The sequence below is a fragment of the Cotesia typhae genome, unplaced genomic scaffold (assembly GCF_013202065.1).
Source record: "Cotesia typhae breed Kobodo isofemale line unplaced genomic scaffold, CoteBio_Ctyphae contig_48, whole genome shotgun sequence".
Classification (NCBI taxonomy): domain Eukaryota; kingdom Metazoa; phylum Arthropoda; class Insecta; order Hymenoptera; family Braconidae; genus Cotesia; species Cotesia typhae.
In genome coordinates, this window is record NW_027423756.1 from 5,497,966 (window position 1) to 5,507,435 (window position 9,470).

At 38.6% G+C, this 9,470-nt stretch overlaps 1 protein-coding gene across 4 annotated transcripts in view; it reads left to right on the top strand.

The window, feature by feature from the left end:
- Positions 1–7,195, top strand: part of Tio (zinc finger domain-containing protein tiptop) — a 173,446-nt gene extending 166,251 nt beyond the window's left edge. For all 4 annotated transcript variants that reach the window (XM_074247117.1, XM_074247116.1, XM_074247119.1 and 1 more), the window contains one exon: positions 83–7,195. In XM_074247117.1, the coding sequence (XP_074103218.1) occupies positions 83–3,713 (3,631 nt within the window). In that variant the 3' untranslated portion in view covers positions 3,714–7,195. The remainder of the gene's footprint in view (positions 1–82) is intronic.
- The last annotated feature ends 2,275 nt before the right edge of the window (positions 7,196–9,470 follow it).

Consider the following 9,470-nt stretch of genomic DNA (forward strand, 5'->3'; position numbering starts at 1 on the left):
CTGAGTTCGTTAGCAAAATAAATACTCCCTGTTCGATCATCAAAATAAACTTGCCTAAAAGATAATTGAATTTCTGTTCTAGGGAGCCAATGAGTCCACGTTGCCCCTCAAGAGACTCTAGGGAATCATCTGGACCTGCAGCTGGAAGTCCCCCGCCTCTGGTGAATCGCAGCAGTGCGAGTCCACTCAGTCCCGGCAGTATAGTGCCTCTGGCAGGCCACCCTCTACTGCCTTCGCATTCCGCGGCCGTGATGGCGGCCTACATCCAGCAAACCCACCAGCGATTGTTACTGGGCCACTCACCGCTCTCAGCAAGAGGCTCAGTATCTCCCCTTGTCACCTCCTCGTGTTCGCCTCCTGCCGCGACTCCTGGTCTTCTCGTCTCACCCACAAGTGGCGATGTGTCGCCCACCGCGACTCCACTCCCTGCAGTTCTGGATTTTAGCACGCGGAAAGTTTCTTCTGAAGATGAAGAAGAGCACATTCTGAACCTGAGCAAGCCTCCTACACCCTCGTCTTCCAGCGAAACGAACAATGGACCCCTTGATCTCTCGGTTTCCAGTCGAAAACGACCGACTCACGAGGAAGATTCCCCGCCTCCACCTCCGCGAAAGTCGTCAAGACTTGGAACGATAGCTTCAGGACACCAAGAATCTGCGTCAGCAGGTTCCTTCGGTAGGCCGCCGGTAGTCTCACCTTGGACTTCCCCCGTCGTTGCATCTCACTTTCCATACTTTGCTGCTGCAGTCGCGGCGGCTACTAGTCAGCAACAGCTTTCCCCCAAGAGTACGCCGGGTATTGTCGACCATCACCAGTTGTGGAACGGGAAAATGAAACCTCCAGCAGCACTTGACAAACCGTACCAACCTAGTGAAGCCACCAAGGCGCTAGAGAAAATGAGCGAGCTCAGCAAACTTGGTGGAGATGAACTCTATAGGCCGACCGGTGGGGTAGGATCTGGTGGAAGTTCTGCTGGAAGCACGCCCAGTGGTGCTTCAGGAAGCCGTCACAGTGCTTGGCAGTCCCATTGGTTAAACAAAGGCGCTGATCAAGCTAAAGACGTCCTCAAGTGTGTGTGGTGCAAACAGAGTTTCCCGACTCTTGCAGCAATGACCACGCACATGAAAGAAGCCAAGCATTGCGGAGTCAACATGCCGGTACCACCTCCGTCAGGGTTACATTCTCACGCTTCAAATTTGCAATCACTTCCGACTTCGCAACATCAACAGCAACAGCAACAGCATCAACATCAATCACTCAATAGCTCTGGGAATAGTAGCAACAATAGCCACACGACACCCAGTAAGCAGAGTCCATCGGAATTGAATCTGCTGATTAAGGAGACAATGCCTCTTCCAAGGAAACTTGTTAGAGGACAGGATGTTTGGTTGGGGAAGGGTGCAGAGCAGACGAGGCAGATTCTTAAGTGTATGTGGTGCGGGCAAAGCTTCCGATCCTTAGCGGAGATGACCTCGCATATGCAGCAGACTCAGCACTACACGAACATTATTTCCCAGGAGCAAATAATCTCGTGGAAGTCATCTGATGATGGCAAGGGAGGCAGTGGTCCTGGAAGTGGAATAGGAGGCGGTGGAACAGGTCCTGGTAGTGGGATGCCACCAAGTGGTGGACAGCATGGAAACACTCCTGGAGGTCCTGGAAGTGTAGGTGGAGCTACCAGCAGCCATGTCAGCGCCGTGTTGACTTGCAAAGTATGTGACCAGGCGTTCAGTTCGCTGAAAGAACTGAGCAATCATATGGTGAAGAATTCTCACTACAAGGAACACATTATGCGTTCGATAACCGAAAGTGGTGGACGTCGAAGACAGACTCGCGAGAAAAGGAAAAAGTCCCTGCCGGTAAGGAAATTGTTGGAGCTTGAGCGGGCGCAGAATGAATTCAAGAACGGAGATACTACAACTGGATTAACACACAGTTTAGTGAAGCACGCTGGTCGAATAACTTGTGAAAAGTGCGGGGACAAGATAGAAACGTCTGTGTTTGTGGAGCACATAAGGCAGTGCATCGGTGCTGGCACCGTTGGAATAAACCAGCGTAACTTCTTGAAATCCGCGCTGATGTCGAATAACATGTCCCAGGTGCTACCTGTCATTGAAAGCGGCCGGAAAAGTGTCAATGAAGACGCCTCCTCAGTCTCCTCCCGACATCATCGATCTCCCTCCTCTGCTAGTGACACCACTACTCCGGGGAAAGACACTCCAACTCCCAGTGCCAACGAGTCAACTACCACATCTTCACCGTCGGTATTAAATGCTATCGAGAAGTTGATCGAAAAAAGCTTTGATTCTCGAGGTCGTCATGGGGCTACTGGGCATCATCACAATCAGCCTGGGGCACCGATTGGATCCAGCATTCTCAAGCGTTTGGGAATTGACGAAAGTGTAGACTACACTAAGCCGTTGGTCGATCCGCAGACGATGAACCTCCTTAGGAGCTATCAGCAGCAGCAATATAATGCTGCCGCGATAGCAGCGAGACGAGAGAGAAGTGGCAGTGAATCCAGTTCGATATCGGAACGGGGAAGTACTCGCACCGACACGATGACTCCCGAAAGACGACTGGACCTTTCTGTTAACCAGGACAGACATTCCTCTGCTTCTTCGTCTCATCGCCATCGTTCACCGGAAAAACAAACGACGCCTAGCAGGCACTCAGTTCCCGAGGAATCTGGTGATGAGGAAGTCGTTGTCAAAAAAGAGCCTAAGGATGAAGACGCTGAGCCGTCTGCTCCTGAAGAAGAGCCGCCCAGAGAAGTTGTTGTCAAAAAAGAAGTCGAAGATTCAAGAGATGATGAAGAACCAACAACTCCTTACAATTGTCACGGACAAAATAATACAGAGACTGCTTCCGAAGAACCTAGGGAACCTTCCCCCCAGTTGAACCCGCCAACCCCGCGATCCACCGGTACTGGAGAACAGTCCCAAAACCAGGTGGCGCGCAGTCCTTGCAGGAATAGTACGAGCAGTCCAGCTAGCAGCGATCGTTCGGTGACACCTCGTGGAACTCCTGACACCAAAACTTCCAGTAGTTTAGGTGCTTTGTCCTCCATGTTCGACAGCCTTTCGGGTGGGGGCGGTACAGGAGGCAGTTCTGAGACACAGGGGCGTAAAACTAGCAGTCATCCATTGGCAGCTTTGCAGAAACTTTGCGACAAGACAGAAACACGCGGTCCAGCAGTAGCCAGTGGGTCAAGGTCTGGGCACAGTTCGTCTCAGCAACACGCTAGTGGCAGCACTAGTACCGCAACTACCAGCCAAGGAGCGGGACCAACTCCTGGAGCGATTTTGGCCTTCAGTTGGGCCTGTAACGACGCAGTGGTCACGGCAGACTCTATCATGAAATGCGCATTTTGCGACACGCCATTCATTTCTAAAGGCGCATACAGGCATCACTTGTCAAAGATGCATTTCGTCAAAGACGGCATGATCCCTGATCCGTTGACAATTGGTCGCTCTGCCGCGGCAGCGGCTGCAGCAGCTGCGGCAGCGTTAGCGGCGAGTCAACCATCGTCAGGCGGAGCTAGTACTCATAGCGGATCTTCACCACCCAGTTCGCAGAGAAAGTCTCCACCTGTTCCACAAGCGAATGGAAGCCCGTCTCAAGCGGCGACTTCTCCTCTGGAGGAGAGTCCGCACTCAAAGTTTCTCAAGTATACGGAGCTGGCGAAGCAATTATCCAGCAAATACGTATAGTCCGAGCCCCGTAAGTAGCGGTGCCATTTGTACATAAATGTATCTATAGTGTAAACACGGCTGACCAATCGTGGTCACGTTTTAATATTATAAAATAAAAATCTAAATTAAAATAAAAGTAATATGATGTATTAGATAGGCAGTATGTCTCCCTGTCCTGTTTTAAATATTTTCGCGCGTTATACGACTCATCTTAAGACTGACTCGAGATACGTCACGTTGAATCGTTGCATTGTTGTCACAACGAGACTATCATAAACTATTTTTAAAAATCTTATTATTATAAATATAAATATAAATATAAATAGATGATAATTTGGCTTTCCACAGAGTCTCTCTTTAGATGCTGCGTAACTCGCGTCGAGTCTTGTCATTCCTTACTGTCGCGTACGAATTGCTAGAATATTTTTTTCCTGGAAAAATTTTGTATCGGGAAAAAAAGACTGGCTAGGGTAGTTTTTTAGTGCGCTCATCTTTTCTACTATCATTATTTTACAATTATTATCATTATATATATTTAATGATTTTCTCCGTCCTCGCAATTTTGTTCTTAAAATTCATCAATAATCAGCTGGATCGCTTTGTAATTTGATATCTGTGACAAAAAAGGTTTTTTAAGATATTCGATTTTTTTTTAATAATATTTAAATAGTCAGAATCTTATTTATTAATTGATAAAAAAATTAACTTCTTAATTTCTATGAAGAAAGTTGTTTTATATATTCTATTTTTTCAAAAAAATAATAAATGATTAAATCATGGAAATATATTCTATAAAATTTTGTCACAAATATATAGTCACTCAGATCCAACTAAATAAATGTCAATAAAAACAAAAAAGTATTATCTGTACTTAGGTTCCATTGAAAAAAATAAAAAAACTATTAATTAGGGTAAATTTCGTAGCATCGAGGATGGAAATCGATAAATTTTAGTAAAGACTGTAATTCAACGAATGACTACCGATGTGACTGATACAGTTAGTTTTTTATTTTATTATCATTATTATTACTATCATTATAACTATTATTATCTACTTATAGTTAGAATAAAAATTACAGCTACAATAATAATTATAATTACAATTACAATAACAATGTATACTTAAACGCGACTTGTGACGACGACGGTTCGGACTAAAGACTCAGGATGTGTATAATAGTGTGTGCGTGTTCGATAAGTTTCAAGTGCGTTAATTAATTGTGATGCCACCATATCTCGCGGCAGTGCTGAGCCACATACATATATACACACACGCACACATACACGTAAATTTACACACGATAATAACATATGACACCGAAAACAGGCTCAGCAGCCAAGTTTGTGATGTTTATAATAAAATACTTAAGCAATTAATGCTCGACTCGAGTAAGTCAAAATAAAATGTCAAAAACAGTTAATAAAAATAATTATTATTAAAAATAAAAATATTAAATTTCGAGAATAATTATCACGTCGAATGACCGTCATGTATACCACCGTAGATTAAGAGTAGGTTTATTAGCTGTAACTAGCAGTAGCGCCTTTTTTATGAAGATCTTGTATGAAGAAAGATAAAACTGAGCATTGTTTTGTAAAAATATTTAATACACTGATAGAACTTATTGAAAAAAAAAAAAAAAAAAAAAAAAAAAAAAGATATTCTCCTCGTTGTTCATTATGTCTCTTGAAATTTTATTTTCTTTTTCTATTTTTCATTTTACCATAAAATGAAAATATGTACCATGCATTAAATTGCGCAAATTATTTATTAAAAAAAATTGTCAAGTGCACAGAAAAAAAAATTGATTTGAATCAAGACGAAAAATTCTTGAATCAAGTAAAATTTATTTAAACTAATAAAAATTTCTTGGTTTAAGAATTTTTCTACTCAAATCAAGAAGATGAAATTCTTCAAAATTATTTACTTGATTCAAATAAATTTTTTTTTCTGTGTAGCACAGTGTTTTTATTGAATTGAAGTTAATACCAATTAATTTTTTACTTTTTGTAAAAAAAAACATCAAAATTTATTTGTGCCGCTTGAGTTGATAAACTTTTAAACTTCCCGCTAAGAAAATAAAAAATTTTCGGAATTCAGAAAGTTATAGTCCGATTTTTTCGATCCAAATTTTGTTGTAAACCTTTTAGCTTGTTAATGAACCACTTATTAATAAAAAATAAATTTTTCTATCAGTGTAAAAAGAAAAGATGAGCGCACGGTGCAATACGCTGTGACGGTTTATTGTCGCGATTAGATGTTTATTAAGGCTATCCGCCGATTACATATTATATATTATATTGTATTATTATAATTATAATTATTAGTTATTAATAATAATGAATTTTTTTAAGCCCACGGCACTCGTGTATGGAACCATTGTAAATTTTATTTGTTTAAAAAAAATGTATTTATTGCGCCAATCGAGCCGACTCGTGTCATTATATGTAAAATATTGTCATTATTATCATTCGTATTATTGATACTGTGTATATTGATTCAACACAAATTTTAATTATTATTACTATTATAATTATTTTTATGATCATTATTATTATTATTATTATTATTATTATTATTATTATTATTATTATTATTATTATTATTATTATTATTATTATTAACGATAAAGATACATATAAATAAATGATTAATTGATTATTAATGATTAATTATTAATAAAGTAAATGATGGTAAATAATTATGCCGAACAGTGATATTGGGTGAGAAGGGTGTGGGTGGATGCGTGAATGAAATTATATTAATAGAGCAGCAATGTAGAAAAACTTAAAAGTTAGGTAAATATGTGCGAGTGCAAAATAATGAGTGTTGATGATGGTTTTTAAATAGTCGACATAATATGCTGGAAAATAATTATATTGTATGGTAAATACCGATTATTTCGGGCAAAGATATAGAGAAAATAAATAAAATAATATTAAATAATAAAATAACGAACACTTGTATACGTATTCCTTGTAAACTGTAATAATTCTTCCATCGCGGACTTTTAAAGTATTTATCAATATAATAATTAATATTAATTATTATTATTGTAATTATATACGACTGCTGAGAGTGAGTGAGAGAGAAAGATAGAATGAGTGATAATTTTTGTTCTTTCGTGAGCAAGTTACTATACGAGGTTCGATGGCATCCAGCGAAACACTAAATACTTAAAAAAAAAAAATAAAAATAAAAAAATAAAAAATAAAAAAAAAATTACCAGTGAAATATTAAAAATTCATTTAATTAATAATAAAAAATGAAAATTACAAAAGTATACAAATCTAAGGATACGCTCTCAGATGTTTATTAATTATATAAAACTTAAAATCTCGAAATTAATTGATACGACTCACGAGTCTACAAAGATATGCACATGTATACGCAAAAATCTCTTGAAACCATTTTACCAGAATTGTAATTATTTAATTATTTCAGTTGTATTTTAAAATGCAATTAAAGCTCAAATAAATATATATGTTATAAACTTAAATTAAGGGTGATTTTATTTAACAAATTACTACAAGAATCGAACCCTAACTCTAACCCTAACCCACATACTTATTCTCATTTTCATTCTCCCATCTGTCGGAGTCGAGAGACTGACTACTACCTTGTTCAATCCACGTGTTGCATCGCCCGGGTTTCTTTTTTTATTTTATCGCTTACTTCTCACACATTTACCATATCAAAAGAATCACTCGGACTTTACCAGCAAAATATTACATATATTTTATACAAATATAAATATAAATACGATATTAAACCACTGAGGATAAAAATCCGTGAATTTACAACACTAAATCAGCCCACGTTTTTGCATGACTTTGGAAATAATGTATTTATAAGAATATACATATATATACAATTTAGTAGTCGACGTTCGGATTACAAGAGTCACGCCCACGTGAATTATTTTTTTCAAACTTTTTTAACGAATACCACACAGGATTATCGTGAATTCAGTCATGTCATGCATCCGTGGATATTATGGTCCTGTGGTTGTTAATTACGTATACAAAACGGCCTTATATCAGATCCATAACTGTCGATATATATTAGACCATATAAAAAAGTCGTATTTTTTTCCAAAGTCAAGATTTTACATTAGATGCTATTTTTTATTTTTACTTAATTAATATTATAAATTTTTTCTATTTTATCTTCAACTTATTTTTTAATAAAATGTTTCTTTTGAAAAATTTTTATTTTCAATACACTGAAAAAAAAAAAAAAAAAAAAATTTCGACATAATTTTTTAAAATAAAAGATTTAAGACAAAGTAATTTTAATTTTAATTTAAAAGTAGGTATTAGTTAAATTAAAGGCAATGTTTCAAGAAAGCAAAGATTTTTCGAAAATGGAGTAAGCTGTAATTTTTAAGAAGTTGATCCAGGAATTTTTGATCCAAAACTTGATATTACTCTCAGTATTGTCGTCTTTTTTCTGAATGAAATCAGCAGTCCAGTGGGAAAAGATTGAATCGATTTCTTCAAGACGGCAGAGTTTCGCCGAAAAAAAATCCTGTAACTAAAAAAAATTATTTTAATTCTTTCAAAATTAAACAACTTGGAAAATTTTATTGAAAAAAATGTTTAGAGCTCGATGATTTGTTTATTTCTTAATTTTTTAACTTAAAGATTCTTTCAAAATTTTCTTTTCTAATTTTATCGAAATCATCAAAATACCGAATTTGTTGACAATCGAACAAAATTAATTCAACGATCGAAAATCACAACTAAAAATAAATACGGTATTTATAAGAGCAGCTAATAGGGTCTGATCCACCCCAGGGTCCGCGGATGACTGTGAAACTCCTGGAAACAGTTATCGGGCAGGAATCTCAGCAGGTAGGTATTATAAATGAGGCGGAGGCTGAGAACAGATAATTTTGTGCTGTTCTGTTGAATTCTGGTGAAATCGGTAGATCGAATTGAAGCTGTAGCTGAAGAAAGCAGAAAGCTCGAGCTTGCATCGCTGACACTGGGCACCAAACGCTGGTCTTTCATTAAAAATAAACAGAAAAGACGGAGTAAGGTGGCGGTAGCTGAGATTATAGAGAGTTTGCGGTAGGCAGACGGGCCCGGCAAATCACAGCGAAGGTCAACATGGACACGGACGTGAATAACCCACAACGACTGTTACCGGCCGGTGTGTACGTTCATTTAAGTTACAAGTGTGTTACAGTATGATCAGAAGGAGCTGAAGAGGTGTGGAGTTTAACCAGAGACCAGGGTCCAGGGACCAGCCGGAGAAGGAGAAGAAAGAGGTGTAGCAGTTGAGCCCAGCAACCAGCAACCAGCAACCAGCAACCAGCAACCAACAACCAACAACCAACAACCAGCAAACCGGTCGTATCTCGTCCCTTCATAAGAGATACCGCATGCCAAAGATACGCGAATATTTTTATTTAAACCGTAATGCGCTAATGAATTGATACTGAGCTACGTGCTCAGCATCAGCCTTTTCTCCCTCGCTTTATACTTCGACATCCCATCCTTAGTCCTCACCTCACTCCCGGTCGCTCATACTGCCTCTGCTCTCTGTACTCTCCTCTGATGCTGCCTCTCGTAAATTCTTTCCGAGAGGAGTTTAAACCCGAGTTCAACATACAGGACAGCGTCTCCAACTCATCTCGTGTTCCGAGCAATCGCCCATTAAGGGAATATTTTTTCAATAGATACGCCCTTCGTTTTACTCAAAAGGAAATAGAAGGCTGTCTTCTGTCGTCGAGTCACCACCGATTTCTCTCTGGTTAACTGGGATAG